We start from the raw sequence: 23,928 nt of genomic DNA, 5'->3' as shown, positions 1-23,928 counted from the left end.
AAAAAATAAAAAAAATTTTTTTTTTTTTTTAAAAAGGGCCCCGTTTGGTTTTGGGGGACCTGTGACTTTAAGGAGATGGGATAGTCGTTCTCAGCCGGCTCTTCCTAAATTCCAGCGGATCAGAGTGTAGGATTCAAACTCCCATTTTTTGTTTCATCAATAGACTGAACCAGTGGCTTGGAATTTCTTTCTGTTTCCTCTCTCTTCCTGGGAGGGTTGATATATTGCTGCTGTGGCTTTTCTAATCATTGCCAAACATTTGGGGCCCCCTCAAAAAAAAATCTTAAAAATGTCTGGTAGCAATCATAGGCTTTTTATTCATTAATTATTTAATTGAGCCATCTAGAGTAAATGGAAGCGAGTGTTTACTATCACAGCTGTTTCAAATGACCACAGAGAAAAGTGTTCTAGGAAAGTTAGAAAGTAATCACTGTTTAAAATCATCGCTTCTGAAGTACCTTCTAAGCCACCCAACGTTATCTTCAACAGGACTCCCTGATCTCCGAGTCTGAACTCTCCCAGTACTTTGCCCAAGATGTCCCAAGCCCCTTGACGGATTTCATGGTGGCTGGCTCCGAGGACGAGGATCACACGGGAAGTGGCTGCAGCACGTCCGAGGATGGCAGCCTGCCCCCCAGCACCTCCAGTAAGTGGGCGGGGGCTGTTCTCCGACTCAGGCCACACCGGTTTAAGTGTCCCAGCGGTATAAGATGCAAAGAGAACTGGACACCACGCTATGGTTGTGCAGAAGCCGTCCTTCTACCCCAACTGAATTCAGAGTGTGCGCTGAGAAGGTGCAGCCCAGTGTTAACAACTGGCCGCTCCCTTCTGCAGCGCATGGGCCGGGAGCACGTTGTGCACGGTGTGTGGAAGGTAGCTAAACCAGGCACCTCGCGGATGCTGTGCACCTAGTGTCCGCTTGAAATTTACGGCATCAAATCCGGATTTGACGGCCTTATATTTTAGAGGAATCCTAGCCGAATGCCAGGTCCCATCCCTCCCTAGGCCCTAATTTAATTCTTTTTAGAAAGCAGTGAGTGAAAGATTCAAAACTCATAAGGAAACAGACATCATCGGTTGTTTTTAATCTCACTGATTATCCTCTTGATATGAGATAATGATCCGATGTGAACCATACTGATTTCTGATTTCTCAGACTTCTGGTGTGGTTCCTGTTTTTTTTTTTTTCTTTTTCCAAATGCCTGACAAAGAAAATGGCCATCTTAGGAGAGGCAGGTGATGGCCACTCTGGCTCTTATTTGGAGAAGCCAATGAGCTTACTTTAGTCTCTGATAGAAACATTTCAAGGTGGAAGCACGTGTGAATTACTCATAACATTTAGCAAGATGTGAAGAGTGTCCTGCCAGCCCATGTGGCCCTTTCCTGGTCGGAATTGATTTAGAGATTATAATCTCAGGCTTCACTATACCACAGACTGTAGGAGCTTACATGCCCTGTTAATGAAGCCCCCTCTTTGCAGATGAAGGAAGGACCTCAGGTTATGAGAAAGCCCAGGTGTGCAGCCCTTGTTGGTCCCCAGGCATCCTCCTAAAGAGCAATTTTCAGCAGCAGCAGCAGCACCAGCAGCAGCAGGAGCAGCATCTAGAACCCGAGCAATGTGTTAGGCATTCTGGATGGCGATGAATTATGCATTTCTGTCTCTAGGCAGCACCCATGTTTAAGTTAAACAATCCAGAGGTTGAAGTACAAAACATAAAAACACACAAAAAAAAGAAGGCCAAGCAGGAAAAGGAGCAAGGGAAGCTGGCTGTCTGCTCTGTGCAGATTTCAAGAAGCCATATCGTTTCGGCCTGGTGCCCAATGGCCAGAGAGTGTTCCTGGCAATTGTGGAAATGTTACAGGGGTTAAATTATAAGATCCGGCCGAATGGGAAACTATTTAATTTGACTTTTCTTTCCCTACCAGCTCACAAGGAACCAGGAAAAGCCAGGGCCAACAGCCTTGTGTCTCTGGGAAGCCAGCGGGGCTCCGGGCTCTTCCACAAGCAGGTGACAGTTGCCAGACAAGCCAGTCTCCCTGGAAGCCCACAGGTCCTCCGAAACCCTCTCCTGCGCCAGAGGAGAGTGGGCTGCTATGATGCCGACGATGCCAGTGACGAGGAAGAGTTTGATGGCGAAGGGGACTGCGTTTCCCTCCCAGGGACCCTCCCAGGTCCCAGCAGGCCTCTGACAGGGGACAACTCTAAGCATACCTTAACGACTTCTATCAAGGTCATGGGTATGAATAACCAAGAGGCACATCCCCAGAAAACACTGGTCAGCAAGGCCTCCTCAGTGCCTCTCCTTGGCAGCTCATTGGATTTGGAGGAGACTGTTCTAAGGGGAGTGGGGAACACTCCTTCCCATGCGGCTAACCTGCTGGCCTCTGCAGAGGCCCACAAGGGTGGCCCTGGCTGCTTGGGGAGGAAGGAACTATCAGGATCAAGAAGTTCACCCAAACTGGAATATAAATCTGGTGCTCAAAGCCTGGTGAGCACGGACAGCCCCAGGTCCCCCCAGCAGAAGAATGAAAGCCTGGGGTCTAAGCACAAACCAGTGGCCAGGGTCAGCCCACACTGCAAGAGGCCGGAGGCTGAGGCCAGGCCCAGCGGCTCAGAGACAGTAAACCCAACTGATGGAGCTAATGACTCATGTGGTCTGGACTCTGAAACCCAGGCCACTTCATTCCAAGTGACCGTGACTGATTTTCAACCAGATGGAACTGTGGAGAAGGTAACTGATCTTCTCTTAGTTACTTGGGATCTGAGTGAATACTAAGTGTGGAGGAATATGGGGTGTGTTACGAGGCATAGGATGATCTGCCTGGAAGAAAAGATAATGGTTGGGGAATCCTCATTTAACACGCATTCATTTCGGTACACAGGCCGCTTGGGGGCCTATTAACATGTCAGCAGGTTGGCAGGGGAACGTGCCCGGGTATTGAGTCATAGATCATTGGCCGAAAGACAGACCCGCTCACTTACCTGTGCACGAGGCCTGTGGCTGATGATGGAGGGGTGCGAGGCGGGTGAAGGAACACCCTAGGACTGGTACCAGCCTCTTCACTGACCAGCTGGGTGACCACTTGGGCAAGTTATTGAATTTTTTGAGCCACAGCTGTCTGGACTGCCAAACAGGGGTGGTGCTCTCTGCCCTGATCATGTCACAGAGTTGGGGTGACCATCAAATGTAGGGTGACAGCGATTACCTCCTACTGATAAGGTTCTGAGTGATCCTTTTTCAAACTTTCTACAGTGATTATGTGTAATTACAGCTGCTCATACCCTTATGAGTATCACATGGAAACTATGCCACATTTAATGCAAGTTAATGTGTTTTAAGACACAGTGTTCAGCTCATAGGTAAACTCTTTCTTTTAAAAATTATCAACTACAAGCAACCATGTAAAGCCAAGTTGGGATTTTTATTCATAATAATTTATATCTATTAAAATAAGGGCCTGTGTAAATGCAAATTAGTATTCCAAATAAGAGGTTTGAGCAGCATTTAAAACTTTTGTACAAGTTTAACTTTTCTCATAAAAATTTTAGTTCCAAAATTTGATTTTATTTATACATGAGAAATAAAATAGAGTACATTCCCATAAAGTATTTAGCTTCAAATATTGGAAGTAAAAAACAAATCTTTTGGAAAATGGTTGTCTTATTTTTATTCAACAGTTTTCAAAGTTGAAATTCACATAACAAAGTTAAACATTTTAAAGTGTACAATTCAGTGATATTTAGAAGAGGTTGTACAATATTGTAAATGTACGATCTAGTTCTAGAACTCTTTTTTTTTTAATTTATGCCTTACTGGTCTATGTAAGATTAACTGAGTTAAACCCTGAGTAGATTTTCCTCAGCAGATAATTGACATTTTACTAAATGATTTTTTAAAAAAATTTTTATGCCTACAGCACCTGGTCTTCCTAGGTGGTCTCCCATCCAAGTACTTACCAGGCCCGACCCTGCTTGCTTCTGAGATTAGAGGGGCTCAGGCACGTTCAGGGCAGCATGGCAGTAGCTAAATGACTTTTTTTTTTTCTAAGCGTGGCTGAAAGACACTCTATCCATTTCTCTTCTTTCCTCTGCTGCCACCTTTGGGCCACTTTATGACACTCTGACTCAGGGGGTAGATTTCAAATAAATCTGATTTAACTTTTTAGCAAGTTGGTCTTTAAATGTTTTTACAGTAAGTATTAGAAGGAAGGAAAATAAAGCAGTTAACACTTGGCTAAACTGACATTTTCAAATATTAAATGTCAATTTCATTTATCTCCCTAACTACCAAGCTGAGGAGCTGAATTTACAGTCTTGGATATCTCAATATAATAATAATGCCTTCCATCTATATAGGCTTTCCAATGATGCATGTTGTTTTATAACTGTTATTTAACCATCTTTTTTTAAAATCTGAGTTAGAGCAAGTCTCATCCCCATTTTTCTTCCAATTTTTTGAATTGTGGTAAAATACATACAGTGTAAAGTTTGCCACCTAAAGCATTTTTAAGCATCTGGTTCAGGGGTATCATTAGCACAGGCGTACTATTGTGCAGCCATCACTGCCATTCATCTCCAAAACTCTTCAGCTGGTGAAACGATACTCTATACCCGTTAAACAATAACTCCCCCCTCGCCCCTCGCCCCTGGAAACCACTATTTCACTTTGTTTCTATGAATTTGACTCCTCTAGGTACCTCATGTAAGTGGAATCATATAATATTTGTCTTTTCGTGACTGGCTTATTTCACTTAGCGTAATGTCCTCGAAGCTCACCCACGTGGTAGCTTGTGTCAGAATTTCTTTCCTTTTTATGGCTGGCATTTCATTGTACGAGAATCCCACATTTTGCTTAGCCATTCATCTGCCCATCCATTCATCAACTCAAGTCGCTTCCGCATTTAGCTATTGTGAATAATACTGTGAACATAGGTATACTAATATCTCTTCCAGACCCTGCTTTCAATTCTTTTGGATATATGCCCAGAAGTGGGAGTGTTAGATCATATCTATCTTTATTTTTTCGAGGAACCTCCATACTGTTTTCCACAGTCCCACCAACAATGCACAGGGTTCCAATTTTTTCTCATCCTTACCAACACTTGTTGTTTCTGTTTTTTGATTGTAGCCATCCTAAGGGGTGTGAGGTGATATCTCATTGTAGTTTTGATGTGCATTTCCCAAATCACCCACATTTTAAAGTTGAGAAAACTGAGAGTTAGGAAGCGTGATAGGGCCACGCAATGTCTAGTGGACATTAAACCCAGAGTCTGGATCTTGTGGCTCCTGGTCCAGGGCTCTGGAATTTTTCCGAGCCAGCTGTCTTACATGATGTCTTAGCATGCAGAAAATCTGAACGTTGTTGACAGAGACTTGCTGTTGTCATCATGCCAGGAATCTCTGGGAAAGCTGACCACTGGGGACGGGACCGCCCCAGGTCCTGGCCACCTCACAGAGAACCGGCCCGAAGCTGCACTGGACCGGGGGCAACAACCCAGGACAGGTATGATTGTTTTATCACTTGTTATTCTTCAAGATGTAAGGGTATAAGTTAACCTAAGGAAAATGTCACATGTGGAGAATTTTGAGGGGGAATAAAAGACTCTTACACAAGTTAATGACATTTAAAAGGTGCTAGCATTTAACAACTTCACTAGATCATTGTGCCTAAATTCAGTTTTAATTCAGCGTAGAGTGCACGCATTTCATACAGTTGACACTCCTCAACCATTTTGTGACATGTACCTTAATGAGGCAAGAGAAGAAAGGAAAGGATTTCCTGCCCTTCGAAATCTCAGCACTCTGCTTATATGAAATCACGTGCACTAGGAAATGCCAAAAAGAACCTCCACAGAGGACAAGTGAAAAATGAATAATTTTTACCTTGTGCATAAGGCAGTAATATTTGAGCTGCCTACTGGGGCTCACAAGATGCTCCTGGGCCCGCCTGACTCACGCTGGCCCTGGCAGGCCGTCCGAGCACGGATGGTTCAAGCGTCAGCATGCCCGCACTAGTTAGGCAGCTGCGCTGGTACCCACCCTGCCCTTCTGCACCATGCGAAGGTTTCTGGGCTGTCCACCTCCAGACACACCGTAACCGAGTCAGCATTCTTCCCGTCACTGGGCATTCGGGGCATTTTCAAGTGAAGAGTCATCTTGAGAGGTGACGTCAAGAACTGCCTTCATGTAATTTGACTCAATTGCTAACAAAAATGTAGGGTTTGTTTAGCAAGTGAACTTGGACCTGAAAAACAGCATTTAAATCTCCTTCTGTCTCACTGGTACTTTTCCCTATAGTTGGCAGCAGCAGCAGCCGGAGCAGGAAAGTCATGCTGGAGGGAGTTCAAATGACTGAGCAGAGGACAGGAGCCCATGGATTTGAATCTTGGCAGGGCCCTGGCCTTCCTTCCACAGGGGCCTGGGAAGCTATGTAGGGTCTCCAGGGGTGTCGACCCCAACCTTTTGCTGCCAGGTGCTTCTACACAGAGGCCAAGTATTCAGGGTGTAGGTAACTGTGGGCGGAGGAGCCAGCTTCGTAGAGCAACCCCTGGCCATGAACTCTGTGACCCTGGATACGTTGCTTGACCACCCCGTGCCTCAGTTCCCTACCATTCAAGGCAGAGGGTCACAGCACCTACCTCACGGTGCTGGGCGGAGAACTGAGTGCATGAAAAACTCTCATCACTGCACTGAGTCCTAATAATGAGTTCTTAATTATAGACATAGGCACTTCAGGAGGGACAAGACATATGCAATAAGATGGTCTGTGTGGGAAATGTGGATGAATATCCCCTTTGGGGTAGACGGCCTTCTCCAAGCAAAAGCTTTCATTGTGATTTTCCCGCTCCGACCTCAGACCCACAGCTCCTAGAAAAATAGTAAATCTAATGTTCCTGTGTATGCCAGTTCCCCGCCCCACTCCCCACCCCCTGACCAATATAAGAGGCCATGGGCAGGAGGGGGACAGATTAGCCCCAGTATTCAGGGCCTTAGGAGAAGGAAGCTCCAGGTCTGAACTCACCTTGTAGAATGACACTATTCCCCAGGATCCCCTGGCACGCATCGGCTTTCCCTGCTTTTATTCTACATTTTCTTCCTTATCACTCGAGTCAGACTATCCCTCCAGAACCTCACTCAAGTCCCACCCCTCTGTCACAGCTTGGCGCGGTAATCGGGCCTTCTGGTTCTCCCGCTCCTCCAAACCGGGCCAAGGCAGAGCTGACGCTCCACGCAGATGCGCATCCTGTCTGTCGCGTACTGTGTGTCTTCCCGAATTAGCCTCGTCTCCTGCGCTGAGCCGCGCGCGCATCCCAAAAGCGCGGCGCTTGGACTGTTTTATGCTTTACTCTGCGGCTCGCAACCCACACCTTGAAGCCAAACCCGCACGTGATCAGCCAGACGCTGTGACCGAGAGGGGCACGGGGGGCCTCTGCAGAGTCGATGGGAGGTCAGGAAGCCAGCCTGACTCCATTCGCTCTCAGAGAAACCCAAGGAAAGGGTCTCTGGGGTGCTCTTGTCCTTAAAAATAACCAGAAAGGGGAGGGGCGGGGGGGGGGAGCAGAAACAGAAGTTTCCGCTAGCCAGTCTGAGTTATTTTACGGCATCTAAAGCAGAGTCCCGTTTGTCAGATGGGAGTGCTCTATCATTTTAGAGACAAAAACAAGAAGGCCGGCGTTCAGGCCATGGACCGTCTTTCTGAAAAAGACACAAAAAAATTGAGATTATTCATAATTTTCCTTTTCTTTTTAATTGAGAGGTTTTCCATTTTCTCACATTTTTCTCCTCTGTCTCCCCTACCACCCAACTTTTATTTACATTCTCAACGTAGGACTGGACGGCTCCCAAGACCTCGTTCCTTCCCCAAGGCAGAAGGGGACGGCTTGCCCTGACCCCAGCGAGACCTCAGTGGACACAGGGCAAGGGAAGCAGCCCGAGGACCCTGGAGAGCCAGCGTTACCCAGGGTCCCCAAGTGTGAGGACGGATGTCACGCCAGCCTCCCCCGGGAGCACAGCGTAAGCCCAAGGAAGACGGCAATCGCTCATCCCGAGCCGAGCGCAACTCGAGCAGCCGTGGAAGCCAGCTCCCGGGACACCCCCAGGAAGGCCGCTGTCCTCTCACCAGACCCCCTCCTAGCCCAGGAGGAGAGACAAAGATTTCCAGGTGACGACAGCAAAGCTCAGCAACCAACGGGCCTCCTCGTAGCTGAGAACTCCCAAGAGCCTGCTCCGCTCAAGGGAACAGACCCTGGGTCCGAGACGGCACCGCGGGCCAGCCCGTCCCTGCTGTCACCCACTGACCAGGCCGAAGAGGTGGCGTGTGGCAGGGTCTCAGGGCACTGCTGCTCCGGGGAAGGTGGAGGGGGCCCCGTGACTGACATCGACGGACTCATCAAGGAACTGGACGCTTCCGAAGCAAGCCTGCCGTCTCTCCACACAGGAGGCCAGGCGAGTCAAGAGGGCAGTTCTTGGGGTCAGCTTCCAATGGGAGCTGGAGGTGGAAGTTCCCGCAGCACCGAACCCATCACGGGGAACCACACCCCCACCCCGCGGAGGGCCTGGGCTGCTGGCCCTCCCCCTCCCCCGCCGTGGACCTCCCAGCCTTCAGTTTTAGATTCGATTAATCCTGACAAACATTTTACTGTGAACAAAAACTTTTTGAGCAACTATTCTAGAAATTTTAGCAGTTTTCACGAAGACAGTACATCCCTGTCAGGCCTGGGCGACAGCACGGAGCCGTCTCTCTCCTCCATGTACGGTGATGCTGAGGACTCGTCTTCCGACCCCGAGTCACTCACCGAAGCCCCACGAGCTGCTGCCAGGGACAACTGGTCACCTCCTCGTTCTCATGGGTCTTCTCACAAGGAAGAAACGTCAGAGTCTGAGGAGGAGCAAGTCGAAATTTGTTCCGCAGACGGTTCTGCCAATCCACCCTCGACGGCCGCTCGTGCGCAGGGCCAGGCCGCGCCCTGCCCTGGCCTGGCCAGAGGTCCGCCAGCGAGGCCCAGTGCTCGGGGCGAAGCGGCAGGAAGTCCCTGTGCGAGAGGCTCCTTCGTGCCAGGAGCCTCGTGCCCTTCCACCCCTAACCCCTCCCAGCCACTCTCCCTCTTGGATATAAGGCCTCACGGGCATGAACCGCACATGGACCTAAGGGCCACACAGAACCGCAGGCCCTCGTGGGGAGCAGCAGCTACGGAAGACACCAGCGCTAGCTCAGCTGTGGACAGCGGCCAGCCTTCTAGAGTCACCAGGCATTTTCACGACCCCCCGGTCGCTCTCAGCAATCCTAACCTGGTAAACGGTTTGGAACATGCCTTGTTGGAAGGCGGCACCCCAAATAAGAAACAAGAAACAAATGCGAACGCAACTGAAAATCGGTCCTCCCTAAGTGTGGGTGTCCCTACGGGGGACTCCGCGGTGGCAACCCTGCACGTCTCCGCGAGTCAAGACCTGGAGGATTTGCTACAGAAACCAAAAATGACCTCCAGGAGGCCCATCATGGCCTGGTTCAAAGAAATCAATAAAAGTAACCAAGGCACGCCTTTGCAGAGCAGGACCGAGAAGGCACGACCCGGGCTGCCCCCCAGAAGCCCTGACTCCGAGTGTCAGGTGTTGAGCACAAGCCACAAAAAGGGGGTTTCTGTGCCTAACAGCCCCCCTCAGCTGAAACTGAATCTTGAAAATAAAGATCCGCCTAAGAAGAGTCCAGTGGAAACGCTTTTAAGTAACTGTCAGAAACCCAAATCCGGTGCTAAGCTGAAGAGACTGAGCATCAGAAGCAAAAGCAAAGGCAGCTCCGAGGCCCTTGCTGCCAACGCGCTTAAGGCGGGTGGGGCAGAGCACAGGAAATCCCTCGTTTCGCCCCAGACCTCCCACAAAACGCTTCCTAAGGGAGCGCCACACCGGCTCCACGTAGCTGACCACGAAGACCCCGACAAAAACGCCACGGCCGCCACCAAGCCTCCCCAGTGTGTGCCGGAGAGCAAGCCGCCCCCTGCAGCCTCAGGGTCCCTGAGGCTGTCAGCATCAGACACGAGCCTCAGACCGTTCATTCCGCCCCAGACGACCCCCAAGACTCCTCCTGAGCAAGGTGCAGGCAGTAGATTCCAGACGGCTGTCCACTCGGAACCCGACACAGGATGCTCGGCCACCCCCAGATCTCCCAGATGTGGACCAGAGGGCAAGGCGTCCCCCACGGCCTCAGGGACAGGTCTCACAGCTTCAAAGAGTAGCCTGTCCACAGCAATGGACAAACAGGAGCGCCTGCCTGCCGGGCAAGGCCAGCAGTGGGCCAGCCCAACAGAGTTGGTCCCAGAAGCAGCCCCATCAGGGGCGACTGGTGACAGAGGAAGCAAAACAATTGCTAGTGATCCCCTAGAAAGAATAAACCAGCTGAAAATAGTTGAAATTCCTTCTGAAAGAATGCCAAAGAATGCAAGTGGTGACAAGCCAGCTGAAAGTGACAGACAGGCAGGGTTCCTGGCCCAGGGCGACTGTCAGGAGAAGAGTGAAATCAGATTCGGTCACCAGTCGGTGGAATCGTCCTCACGGCACCTGTCCTCATTCACGTCTTGTGCCTCCCAGGTGCAGCCAGAAATGCAGCGGTCTCTCAGCGTGGCCAAACTGGCCTCTTCCTCCTCCTCCCCACAGCTGCCGGCCCGAAAGGCCGATCCCTCCCTGGGAAGGTCGAGCCAGAAGTCAGACTCCCCAGGGACAGGCAGGAACAGCACACCAGCGGCCCCTGTGCTGGACGACCATCCCTATTTCACACCAAGGCCAGCGACCAGGACCTACTCCATGCCAGCCCAGTTCTCCAGCCATTTTGGACGGGAGGGGCCTGCCCTGCACAGCCCAGGTCGCTCTCATCGAGACAGCCAGATGCTTGCGACAAGTGGTGGCCTCCCTGAAGCCAAGGCGTCCAGAGGCAACGCTCTCGGCCTGGTCAACGGACAGGGTGTGTACAGCGTGAAGCCCCTGCTGGAGATGGTGAGGAACCTTCCAACGACAGATGAAGGGGACGCCCTTTCAGAGCAGGAAACGGGCTGCCTCATCACAGACAAAATCAGAGTCACCAGGAGACATTACTACTCTGAGCAGAACTGGCCCCATGAATCTACCTCATTTTTCTCTGTGAAGCAGAGAATCAAATCCTTTGAGAACCTGGCCAATTCTGACCGGCCTGTGGGCAAGTCCGGGGCTTCGCCGTTCTTGTCTGTGAGCTCCAAGCCTCCCATTGGGCGACGGTCATCGGGCAGTGTGGCTTCGGGGAGCCTCAGCCATCTGGGTGACCCCACAGCAAGGTCCCTGAGACGCAGCCTGAGTTCCTGCAGTGAAAGCCAAAGTGAAGCCACCACCCTCATCCCCCAGATGACCAAGTCCCCGTCCAGCACGATGCTGACAGTCTCCCGGCAGAATCTGGTGGAGGCCAACAACAAGGGCCCTGCTCCAGACCCAAAGAAACCACTTGGACCTTCCGGAATCCCCACTCCAGTGGTGACCCCGGCCTCTCCCATCAAGAGGAACAAGTCCTCCGTGCGCCACACGCAGCCCTCACCCCTGTCCCGCTCTAAGCTCCAGGAACTGCGAGCCTTGAGTATGCCCGACCTCGACAAGCTCCACAGCGAGGACTTCTCGGCAGGGCCAACAGCCGTGCTCTTCAAAACCGAGCTGGAAATCGTGCCCAGGAGGTCCCTGGGCTCCCCTGCCCGAGGCCTCAATGGGTCCCCTGCCCCTTCGTGTCCCATGAAGGGGGCGGACAGGGCCTGTCCAGGGGGAAACAGACCTAAAGCCAGTGAGCTTGGGGCGGCCGGTTCAGCCAACGATGTGGGTGAAACCACCCAGGATCTGCCTCCCAGAAAAAGCTGGTCAGTTAAGTAAGTACCTTCCCCTCTCCCTTTTATTTAAATTTTATCATGAACTAGTTTTAGATTTACGGAAAAGTCGCAAAGGCAGTGCGGAGTTCCTACATACCCCTCGAACAGCTCCGCCTAGTGTGAGCACCTGCGTAACTGCCGGCCACAGGTCAGAGCAAGTTAACACTGGAACCACACGATTAATTAAACGACAGGCCTCATTCAGATGTCACTGCAAAAATGCCGTCCATATCCTTTTTCTGTTCCAGCATCCAACCAAGGATACCCCCTCACATTTAGCCCCCTTGGTTTTTAATACCATTACTGGAAAAGTAAAGTGCCTGCCGGGAACAGCATCGGCCGAAACGCTGCTCCGACGAGAGGCACGTAGGCCAAAGCGTCATGAGATGGGACATGCACCTCAGGGAGGAGTCTGGGCCTCTGACTGTGCCTGGAGCTAAACAAGGAGTTTCTGACGTTTTACATTTCACTTGAGCCTATACACTGCACAGTTTTGAACGCATCAGAAACGTCCTGTTAAACTGCCGCCTTGGTCCTCTATCATCTCGGAGGAATCCCTAAACCCACAGCCATTCCCACTGAAAAGATCAACAATATAGTAGAAGGGAGATCATTCTTAAATGAGTCCTTACGAAATGGAGAGATTGTTCTTTTCTTGGTTCTTCTGATGCATGCATTTATGTTATGCAGTTTGGATCAGCTTCTCGTCTCGGCGGGGGACCAGCAAAGGTTACAGTCGGTTTTGTCATCCGTGGGGTCAAAATGTACCGTCCTCACTCTCATTCAGGAAGCGGAAGCACAATCACAGGTGAGTGGAACGCGGAAACGGCAGGACGGGATGCTGTGGCGGGAGGGCCCAGGGCTGTGCCGCTCAGAGCCGAGGGCCCTGCTCCGAGTCGGGTGCTGCGAGTTCGGGTGGCGCAGTCTCGCTCGCCTGTAGCTTGCTCCAGAACCAAGACCTTGTCCTGCATCGGTAGGTGCCAGGTGAGTGCAGCTGTTGTTTTCATTCCCCAGTGGTAACTGGTCACTGTCCTCCCCGCCCCACCCCGCATTTGGAGTTTGTCGGCAGAGGGTCCTGAAAACAGAACCAGCCATCTGGAACTGTTGGAGAACGACCACAAGTAACCCTGTCCACCTCGGTGGACATAAACTGCCTGTCGGGGGAGCCGCCCGCTGGGCAATGGGCATTAACCTCGGCGTGGCCTCCCCGGCCCCTAGTGTCAGAGCTCCTGAACCCCTTGTTTCAAGACAAGGATGTCAGTGAGTCATTACACATAAAGCCCCTTAATAAATTGCATGTGACCGTAAACAGTTAACAGAAGCAGCCATGGGTTCATGCCTAGAATACTTCTCTGAAGTACAATATTAATTTCTCGGGATTATCCACAGAGATTTGAACCCTTAGAAATGAATGTTTTCTGTTTAGAGGAACAATTGTTCTTGAGTGGTGACGTGCCTGGGTCACTGATGTCACCTGAGGACCCTCTTCCGGCAGTTCTGTTAGGAGGGCTGTGGCACTGGCAGCTAGTCAGGCGTGAGCCAGGCGGGAGAGGGGACCAGGTGGAACAGAGACCAATGCCCTGGAGCTCCCTCTCCCCGCGGATTCTCAGCCTGCTGGTTTGGGTCTGGGCAGTTAAGAAACACCTGAAACAGCAGCATTTTTCACTTTTGGTGAAAGGAACAATTCCATCATCTCCCTTCCTTCTTCAATGTGTTACGGGAAGTAAGCATTTCATGTACAGTCATATTTTGGGATTTCCAGTCTAGGTGGCATAGTGAGATCACACTTTGCCAGAGTCTCCTTTGCTCCACATTTTACAGTTAGATAAACTGTAAAAAGAAAACCCGCCCCCCGTCTCCCGGTTCCATATTCCACACCCCAGGCAGGCAGGTGTTACGGCTTCGTGTTAAAGGTCATCCCTACCATCACCAGAATGCGGCTTTCCCTTATTTTCTCATCTTCAGTTGGTTTCGGAGAGGAGCAGTCAGCAGAGCTGTCCTGCACTCTGCCATCTTTGGACCAAAAGTTTCCTCCTGCCTTGCGTTTTACCAGTGATTATGTTTGTAGGTGCTGAAAACGGAACTGCACAAAATGATTTCTTGTGGCTTCTAGGGGCACTGTGAGAGATGAGAGTCAGAAAACAAGCCCTGGTCTTCTGACTTCCACAGGCCACGGGCCCAGACCTTGGCAGGGCCCCCAGTGGTGGATCTGGCTTTGCTGATGCTGTGCTAAATATGCTTCTCAGGGAGATAAAATTTGGCCTGATGACCAGCTTCCAGTGTACTCGTATCCTCAAACACAAGTTGGGGCGGGGGCGGGGGCGGGGGGGCAGTTAGAATAAAAATTTTAGTGGTAACGTGTCCTGGAATGAGGACAGTACCCTTTTCAAATATTGTCCCTTTGCTCCAATCATGCATTTAAATATGAGAATTATTCCTATTTCAGCGTCAAGCATTTCCTCTGAGAAGCTGCACAAAGATCATTTACCAGACCACATGTTCCCAGTTATGTTGAAAGCCTGGTCATCATTCTTCCCTCCATTGGTTTGAGCATACACATGGCCGAAATTGCCCATAAAGGCAAAATCTTAGCCCCCCAAAGTCCTGCAGGACATTCTAGTGTCAGTGGAGCCTTGGTTTGAATGAACTCTACTCTCGAGAAGTGTAAAATGCTCACAATTAGTCCTTGAGACTAATAGAACCAAATAGTACTGGGTTCCTTTCCAGCACAACGTGGGAGTGTTTTTCTCGTAATGTTTCCACTTTCCTCGTCAAAGCAATCCTAAAGGATATTATTAGCTTCTTTTTCTATTGCCGTTTGAGAACATCTTGAATTGATGGATTATAAATAATTTCACAGGAAGCCCAGCAATGCAAGATCTTTAAAATGTTGCTGAATCATCTCTAGCATGTGGGTGGAGAAAGTCAAAGTTCAATATAATCAGCCCAGCTCTTTTTTTTTTTGTTATTTTAAAATCTTTTATTTCAAAGTATCTTTTGATGCTCGAACCATAGCACAGTCTTTTGTTAACTTTAGGACACTGCTAAAAAATGTTCTAGTCTCAATACGAGTTGATAGTTTCGATGTTTTATGTATTATAATGTGCTTCATATTTTTTAAACACCCTTTGTATTTTACGGGTCCTAGTTCGTGAACTGACCACGAGGGAAGGCACAGAACACGTGGTTTCAGTGTGCTCTTGTACATCTCTTTGCTGCTGCTCTTGTTGACTAAATTGCAAACTTGTGGAATAAGGAGTGCCCGTCATGATCAAATCACATGCAAGATACAATCTAGTGCCTAGAATGGCTAAACTGGCTTCTAAATTGTCCCGTCCCCGCCCTGGTTCATGCTCACCTTCCCTGTGGTTCTACAGCTGGACCCTCGAAAACCCATGTGAGCACCACCCAGGAGGAAATGCAGAAAGGGTGAGATGGGGGTCCTCTAATTTAAATATTCTGTGAACACTCCTGAGAAACCGCTGGGTAATGGTGACAAACTCTGCAGTACTACAGGAGGCTTTTATACTTCTTCACTCTTGGCACAAGGAATATACTTTTTTTTGTTGTTTCTTTTCACTAGAATAAAGATATCTGCTTCATAGTCTTGACTAAAAAAGAAGGCTCAGGTCTGGGATTCAGCGTGGCAGGAGGGACAGATGTGGAGCCCAAATCCATTGTGGTAAGTGACAATGTCCAGACTCTCGGGGAAGTCACTGCTGAAGCGGCCTCAGAATTCGATCAGGAGAAATTCATGTCAGTGAGTTCAAAGGCTGCTAGTGTGTGTTCAGCGCTACCAAAACGAAAAGTGGAGAAAGTACATGAAATTGTCATTGACGAAGATGCGCCTTTTAAGCTGACTGACATGCAGGCTGAGTGACCTATTAGAAGACAGTACATGTAAACACAATTGTCTGTATCTTTGCGTTCGCCTACAGATTTTAAGCACCACAAAATCATTAGAATTAACTGACTAAACCTGCATTTGCTTCTAAAATCACTTCTTTCTCAAGAACCACTACCTAAAATTTTATATCACTCAGTGGCCCGAGGTCATTAGGGAGGCCACCTTTACTGGACATGGTCAGGTCCTGTCCATCTTCGTATTCTTACCGCCCCATGAAGTACCAGGCACATATTAGACACTAGCAAGAAGCTGAGGGAAACTGTATTCAGATGCTGGCACTGACCTTTGTAATTCCATCCTTCACATTGAGTACATTTTTGATAAGCCAAATGTTTATATGATTTGAAAAACTTGCCATTAGAAGGTTCCTTTACTATAGATTTCCAGTTACCCTTCTGTTTTTACTGGATGTCATAAATGAATGTGGTTCTGTCCTCTTCTTTGTCCCAGGTCCACAGGGTGTTTTCTCAGGGGGCAGCTTCTCAGGAAGGGACCGTGAGCCGAGGGGATGTTCTTCTGTCGGTCAATGGCACCCCATTGGCTGACCTTGCCCATGGGGATGTCCTGAAGGTCCTGCACCAAGCACAGCTGCACAAAGATGTCCTCATGGTCATCAGGAGAGGAGGTGACCGGCCCAGGCCCTCCTCCGGGCAGGAGCCACCCACAGCCAACGGGAAGAGCTCGCTGTCCAGAAGGGCCATTCCCCCGGAGCCTGGAATGGGTAAGACAGCAGCTGGACAACCAGCAGGTGTGAGCAGCTGGCACACTAGATTCTGGCTGAACACGAAGGAAAATAACCACTACTATCTGGGTCAGAGAAATTAAATGTAGTGAAGTATAGTGTTTGTGGATGCTTCTTGCAAAACCGGTGTTACAAAGAAGTTATTAAAGACCCAGCAGTTACAGCCACACTGTTGAAGATTTAAAATTACTATGAAGAAAGCCCTTTCACATTTCCTCCACCCTCTTGTTAGGGTTTAGGTGGCTAAATGGAGAACAAGAAACTCTTGTGATGGAATCAGTGCTGAAAGAGATTCCAGAACTGAGCTCTCTCCTTAGAAAATATCGGAGTTTGTGTTCTTACCTGTTTTGGAATAACATAAGAAAATGAGGGGGCAAACGTGTTTAAAGACAGACTGCAGCCTTAAACCAACCACGAAGGGCTTACAAAACACATTTTCTGCGTGCCCGCCACACGGTCCTGCCAAGGCTGCACGGTAAGCACGCTGAGTACTTACTCAAAGCGAAGCACTGCTCCTATTCCTGAAGCACAGGCTGCTTCGCCAAGTGTGACTTCAGTCTTCACTGAGACATGTACCGATAGTGTGTGGTGCTTGACAAGAGCGGTGTGGTTTCTGGGGATTTCTGCTTAGGCATAAATCCGCTCTTGCAGAAAGTGCTTAGAAGAGTGGAGGGTGCAGGTACAGCAGGAACACAGCCAGGAGGGGATCCCCAAATACGGGAGCCAGCCCTAACGTAAGTCTCAAGTCTTGTCATCGGAACCTCAAGCTAGATGGGACTCGAGGGTGCCAGGGTAACACATCTGGGGGGACTGGACTGGAGGTAATGCATGTCCCTGTCATTTTCGTCTTTATCATCACCGATGCTGCAGGGAGAGGCGTGGCTGTCGCACCAGACGCTCTGTGTGTTGAAGTGCTGAAGACCTCAGCTGGACTGGGCCTGAGTCTGGATGGAGGAAAGTCCTCTATGGCCGGAGACGGGCCCCTGTTCGTTAAGAGAGTGTACAAAGGTAAGTTCTTAGAAAACCCAACCTGTCGTCCATTACCTGTTTCCTTTCTGTGTATGACAGTGCCTTCCAGTTGGAAATCAAATTCGTTTTAAAAAATCCTAAAATATTTTTAATGCTTTCTGACATATAGGTTTACTTTGGGTCAGCCGTTTGCATTTTACATGTATTAAGTCATGTCACCCACATGACAATCCTACCGGATGCATACTATTATCTCGATTTTACGAAAGGAGAAACTGTGCCACGGGAGTTATGCAAGCACCGAAAGTCACACAGGTGTTAAGTGGCAGAACCAGGTTTAAACCTAGGCAGCCTGGCTTTAGAGTCCGTGACCCTAACCTCTGTATGATACCCCTAATAGTAGCAGTAATTGATGTGAACGTACCAAGCTAAGTAATGCCATCAGAAGTGCCAGGCAGGGGTACTTAACATCAGCCAAGATCGTATTCACTTAAAATTGCAAATACTAGACTGTAAGAAAGTAAGATGGGAGCAGTAGGTATCACTGAAATGGTTAGTAAAGTCTCTTTATGAACTTGGAATAATTCATTTTATGTTCTTGGACAGTCCTCAAAAGTCTCCAGGTTCCTGAGCTGATAATTAAACTAACAATATCAGTACCTACATATATATAAAGGTATCATAATATTTAACACAACACTAACAATACTAATATACTGTTAGCATATTAAATATTAGTATTATTAAATTTAATACTGTTCATTTTAAAAATTAATATTAGAGAGTGTTATAGTTAATATATTGACTATTTCAAGCTAAGACAAGCATGAAACAACTATATCAATATATAACAAAGTCATGTGCTGCATAACGACATTTTGGTCAACAACAGAACTCACAAACAACAATGGTTCCATAAGATATGGAATTGAAAATTTCCTATTGCCTAGGGACATTGTAGCCGTCATGCCGTAGTGCAGCACATCACATTTGTGGTGATACTGGCATGGGCAAACCTACCGTGCTGGCAGTCACATAAAGGAACAGGATGTACAGTAGCAGGCTATACCATCTAGGTGTGTATAAGTGCACCCTGATGTTTGCACAACGATGAAACAGCCTAATGGTGCATTTCTCAGAACGTATCCCCATCATTAAGTGGCTCATAACTGGATGCTGATATTGTCAGTATATTAAATATTATTAAACTCATGAAGAGACCTCCTATCTACAAACTATTTAAATACTTACTTCTCCCATCCCTCTGCAGTCTAGCATCAAAACCCTTTGAGAGCATAACAATAAAGTCAGTTCTTCACTGAGGACCGTTATGTTTTTAATGACCCTCTAGTCGGTGGCCTTGTGGTATAGTTCTACAACTACAAAATAACCCAGTGGCCTCTTCCCTACTCCTGGCCTGTAATACTAAGTTATTTTTAAAATATAGAGCTGAAAATATGGCCCTGAAAGACCTTTTTTGGGAAAAAGCATAAGAGCTTTATAAAGAATAAAAAACCTCAACAAATGGAGAGAGAAATCCTAATCAAATCTGTTAGGCCTCATGTAATAGAAAACTCAAAACAACAGTGGTTTTAAGCAAGAGAGAAGTTCATTTCTCACCCCTGTCGAACAAGTCCATGGGCTGGCAATGCGTGGCCTGCGTAACACTGAATGGCTCATCCAGGACTTCTGTCTACTTCATCTCGTTCAATCCCTGTCACCTGGTGAAGTAACAAGACATATCAACATTACTATTTTGCAGACGAGACACTTGTAGCGACTGCCTGACGTCACAGACTTGAGACCAAACTCTGCTATTCGGCACACTTTCCACTAACTCACAGCCTCCTGTTTGGTTGGGACCCCCACATGCTTCTCTCGTTTCACATAACCTGCTTGGGGCCTTTAGTCAATATTCCTAGGAAAACAGGACCTCCTGGGTACATGCGGTAACAAAATAACAGTACTTTTTGGTCCTTCCAAAAATGTGTACCTGGAGAAAGCAATGATGGGGCTAAGCCAGTCTCTGCTCCTTCGGCGAGGGCTCGTCTCTCCTAACGCGCGTACGCCCTTGGCATTAACAACAAAGTGTTTTTATCCTTAAATGGGTGGGATCTGAACTTACTGTCTTCCAGATGTACCTTTATCACTCTTTATCGTCAACTATAAGCATATGTATATTGATTTTCAGCAACTCAGGATCAAAGAGATACATTTCAATTTTTTTGAGCTCTAAGATTCCTGAGAAAATTATTTTCATACCTGGGAATTTTTCTTTCAATGCCCTTTTTCCCCCGTAACTGCTTCCACTACCAGTATGCATTTCTTTTTCAATACAATCATTCGTTTTTGATGTATTATGCTAGAAAGTTAATATAAGAGGGCTAAAACTTGTGTTTTTTCAAAACTCAAACTTGTCAGAACATACACAAAGCTGTAATATAGAAATATGTCAAACTTTGTGTTAAGTAATCAATAAGTATATCTGTATCTCCACAGTCACTGCTGAGCATGTAATCATTGCTTCTCAGAATTTGGATACATTAACTAATATCTTAACCTTCAGAAGCTGACTCCGTTTTCCTGCATTTATGGGCCCTTTCAATTTTAGCTATTGATTTCTTTTGTTGAATTTCCTCTTTTATATCCTTTTGATACATCTTCCCCTCAGTTGCTTATATTTGGGGGAGGGAATTATAGATTTGATTCTCTTTTTTATGTGTATATGCTTTGTGGGTCTTGTTTAAGAAGTATGTCTTTATCCTAAGAATATAAGCATAGCATTTAGAGATTTTTCTCTTTAAGGTTATAGTTTACTTGGAATTCATGTGGAATATTATCAGAGTACCAAGCCATTATTCTGTATGTATTCTCACAGGTGGTGCAGCTGAACAAGCAGGAACGATAGAAGCTGGAGATGAAATTCTAGCCATCAATGGGAAACCCCTGGTTGGGCTCATGCACTTTGATGCCTGGAATATTATGAAGTCCGTTCCGGAAGGACCTGTGCAGTTAGTTATTAGAAAGCATAGGAATTCTTCATGAAACAAGCACTAGTAAGGATACTCACATTTTTAAAAATAAGAATCTCCTGTTCTCAGTTCTCTTCCTGCTTTAGCAAATCAGAATGATTTCTTTAAACAGTGGGTTCCTGCAACAACAGAGACACATGGTATAGGCAAGGACCATAAAAATCTCCACACTGTTACTCACACGAAGCTGAACCCTGGAAGCCTTCCACCTGGATCATCTAGGCCAGGAGGGCTCATCTGGTTCTAGTGCCTGTCCCCTACCTTTCGTGTTTACTGATAGGGGTACAAGATGTGACATGTGGCCCTTTCTCATTGGAAACATTCAGCTAAACTTTTGCTTCCTTTTTGCCACATCTCCCCATAAGCCCAATCTTGGCAATTAGGGGGCAACACAAATGTCACAACTAAAAAGACTATAGTTTTATATAATTTTGTAAGTAAATAACAGAACACTTTTAGGCATATTCAGTGGAAAGAGCTGTAGGTCTGTGTATTGCCCTGAAAAGAAAATTAGAAAGAAAAAAAATTAATGACCTAAAGGTTAGGCAGAGCTCAGGAATTATCCAAAAATGAAAAAAGCAAAATACAGAGAGTGCTATTTTTTAGTGAGTATAATGTGCAATGTATGGATGCAGAGTTCAACTCAGTGGGTTACTGATCACCGTGAAGTGTTGATCATGACCTTAAAGTGTAAGTCGTAAGGCTGTTTTACAGAAATGCAGTTCTGATAAACTGTTAAGTAGTCAGGAACTTCACTGCTTAAAATGAGCAGAAAGTTCCATCTTGGAAAGCACCTTGCATCGAGTTTGGAATTTGTCTTGAAGAAGTGCTTGAATTCAAGACAAGAGCAGGCAAAAATATCACAGTCACTGGGTTTCCATTTCTATATTTCATGTACTCCAACCAGTAATTTAAACTAAATTTTTAGAAATCAAATTATCTTTTTAGTATCCTTGGATTTATAAACATAGGCATTATATTTACCACGCAAATAGAGGAACTTAAAATAACCCTTTTAAGGGACTTTTTTGTTGTTGGTTCCCCCCGCCCTTTCCCAGCAAGCTTAAAAAAAAATAACGTCCCTAAGTCTGGATCGCTTTTCCTGACCTGGGTATAACGACACACCTCTGCAGTGACTGAAGTTTTTGCTTTCCCACTTTGCAAATTCTTCCTTCTACCAAAAATGTCTCCCTGCAAAAGACCACGTGACTCACACTGCTTATGAAGCCTGTCCCAGCTGCTCTCCTTTCAGCAGGAACTTTGTCGTAGCTGTTGTCACAACATCAGCTTTTCTGCCCTTGTACTTCAAACCCTCATCAGCTTCATTTGCCAAAAGGTAATGAGGAGGAGAAAACTCGAGAATGAGAGTGAGTCACTCATCAGAGGAAAGGAGCAGAACTATGTAGGTTAAAACCCCGATTCTCGGGTGGCACCCACCGGCTGGCTGAGTCCGGGTGAGACTGCAAACCTGATGACACCAAGGTTTTTACTCTGGAGCTGACTTTAAATACCCTGCTCTTTGGGTGTGTGTGTGGCTTAGAGAAAAGAACTCAAATCATTACATCTCCCATCCCACACCGTGGAGGCACGTGGGCTGTCATCTTCGTACATCGTTTTTCTGAGTGATCAAATCCCAGTGAACCTCTGTGGAGTTGGGCCAGAGGGGCCTCTCGGATGGGAGTGAAATATCTGGCTGGTGTGAGCTCAGATTTCTTCTTTTTTTTTAACAGGTTATAAAAAAGAACATAGTACAGGAATTAGCTAGAAAGACCAGATTAATTTAGCTTCTACTTTTCACTACAGTTCCAGGTAGGATACTCTAGACAGTCAGTGCAAGGTGCATGCTAGATTGTTTTTAAGTCTCGGGTCAGTTTTGTGTTTTCTTGCCTAAATGACAAGAGACTGTTTGAAGTTAACAATGAAAACCATTTTTTTTGCCTCCACTCTTCCAGCTGTGCCTACTAGAAATGCACAGTCCTATGTGAACAGACTAGAATTTTCTAGAGCAGTGTGGGACAACAGAATGGTCTCCTTCTGCGATCACCTATCTTTCATACCTGAAGAGAAAAAGGGCAGCCCTCTGGCTCACTAAATGTTAAAGCCACCCACCATTTCCAGGAGACCGTGCCAAAAGGGGTCCCTGGCTGACAGCTGGAACAAGAGGAGGCAAAAATAAACTGTCCTTGGCCCTAAGATAGAAAGCTATTTATTTGTCTTCAGTGTTCAAGGCATGACTAGGATTTCTAATTAGTCTAATAAATTCCCACACTTCCTGAAGTGAACACTAATGGTATTGTCCTCTTAAAAAGATGTTTGTTGTTTTGGTTTTTTAACTGGTCATTCACAATAAGCTATGAGGGTAAATATGTGCTATAACATGTAAATCGTAGTTGCAAGGATATATTGTGAAGGTTGAAGTAGGTTGGGTTTCGTTTCTGTCCTACCATACACATCTCATTTTATGGTTGACTTAATTGGCACTACACCTGTTGTATATTATACATTATCCCTTATTTATGTAAAATAAAATGCCTTATATATTAAAGAGTAAGTGCAATAATATGAAATAGCCTGTACATTTTAAAATGTCGCCAAGTATGTAAACCCACATCTCTGTAAACCTTTTTAAAGCAATTTAAAAAAATAAACTCTGCTTATTGTTTTTTTTTAGTTCTGCATTTACAGAATAACCTCTTAGAATACCAACATGAGAAATGCTTATTACCACCTAAACTATTATATTACCCAAGTGGGTGAGGGACACAGCAGGCGTCCACTCTTTCCCACAGCCACACTCAGGATGTGACACACTTCAAAACCAGTCAACCTCTGAAATCTTAAAATCGAACATCTCACGCTTTTATAGCCTCCTGACCTTGATCTTTCCTTTCTTCCCACTATTGCCTCTCAACTGCAATAAGCCACCCAAGCCTTTGACAACTGTACATATCATGCACGATAAAATCCAAGACCAAACTGAAGGAGAGCAATGAAATGGGAGAGAATTCTCTCCGAGTGAGAGAATGCAAAGGTGGTTTCAAACAAGTCCTGAAGAATGCCACGAGCAGCCCAAACTCAGAGAAAGGGAATTGCAGGAGAAGGCGGGGCCCAGAAGAAGCAGGAAGCGCCTAGAGTTGGAGCCATTTCCACTCAGAATGGTAGAAAAGCTGAAATTGAAGAGAGGGATCCCTTTAAATGCACCAGGTCAACCTAGGCAGGTGGGAGGAGTAATGGGCAAGGATTAGTCCCATCTGAGGGGAGCCCCTGCCGGGAGAGAATCCTGCACCAAAGGGCTAAAGTGATTAAGCGATTAGCTGCCACCCACTCTACAAAGGCGGCAGCAAGTACCAATCCATGCACCTTCCTCCAGATACCCCGAAACTGTGAGTATCTGAATAAAGATTAAC

At 47.0% G+C, this 23,928-nt stretch overlaps 1 protein-coding gene and 1 pseudogene across 8 annotated transcripts in view; one reads left to right on the top strand and one right to left on the bottom strand.

The window, feature by feature from the left end:
• Window positions 1-23,365, top strand: part of PDZD2 (PDZ domain containing 2) — a 311,190-nt gene extending 287,825 nt beyond the window's left edge. For 7 of the 8 annotated variants that reach the window (XM_016138284.2, XM_016138283.2, XM_016138290.2 and 4 more), the window contains 9 exons: window positions 490-646; window positions 1,927-2,732; window positions 5,396-5,504; window positions 7,830-11,871; window positions 12,562-12,679; window positions 15,455-15,553; window positions 16,229-16,499; window positions 17,391-17,528; window positions 20,368-23,365. In XM_016138284.2, coding sequence (XP_015993770.2) covers window positions 490-646; window positions 1,927-2,732; window positions 5,396-5,504; window positions 7,830-11,871; window positions 12,562-12,679; window positions 15,455-15,553; window positions 16,229-16,499; window positions 17,391-17,528; window positions 20,368-20,534 — 5,907 coding nt within the window. In that variant the 3' untranslated portion in view covers window positions 20,535-23,365. Of the gene's footprint in view, window positions 1-489; window positions 647-1,926; window positions 2,733-5,395; window positions 5,505-7,829; window positions 11,872-12,561; window positions 12,680-15,454; window positions 15,781-15,976; window positions 16,500-17,390; window positions 17,529-20,367 lie in introns of those variants that run through there. The other variant, XM_036225573.1, reaches the window with a different exon arrangement.
• Window positions 3,910-4,027, bottom strand: LOC118606949 (annotated as a pseudogene).
• Window positions 23,366-23,928: the final 563 nt, after the last annotated feature.

The sequence above is a fragment of the Rousettus aegyptiacus genome, unplaced genomic scaffold (genome assembly GCF_014176215.1).
Source record: "Rousettus aegyptiacus isolate mRouAeg1 unplaced genomic scaffold, mRouAeg1.p scaffold_m13_p_8, whole genome shotgun sequence".
Classification (NCBI taxonomy): domain Eukaryota; kingdom Metazoa; phylum Chordata; class Mammalia; order Chiroptera; family Pteropodidae; genus Rousettus; species Rousettus aegyptiacus.
The sequence above is the reverse complement of the archived record's forward strand: the minus strand, read 5'-3'. Positions and strand labels throughout refer to the sequence as shown.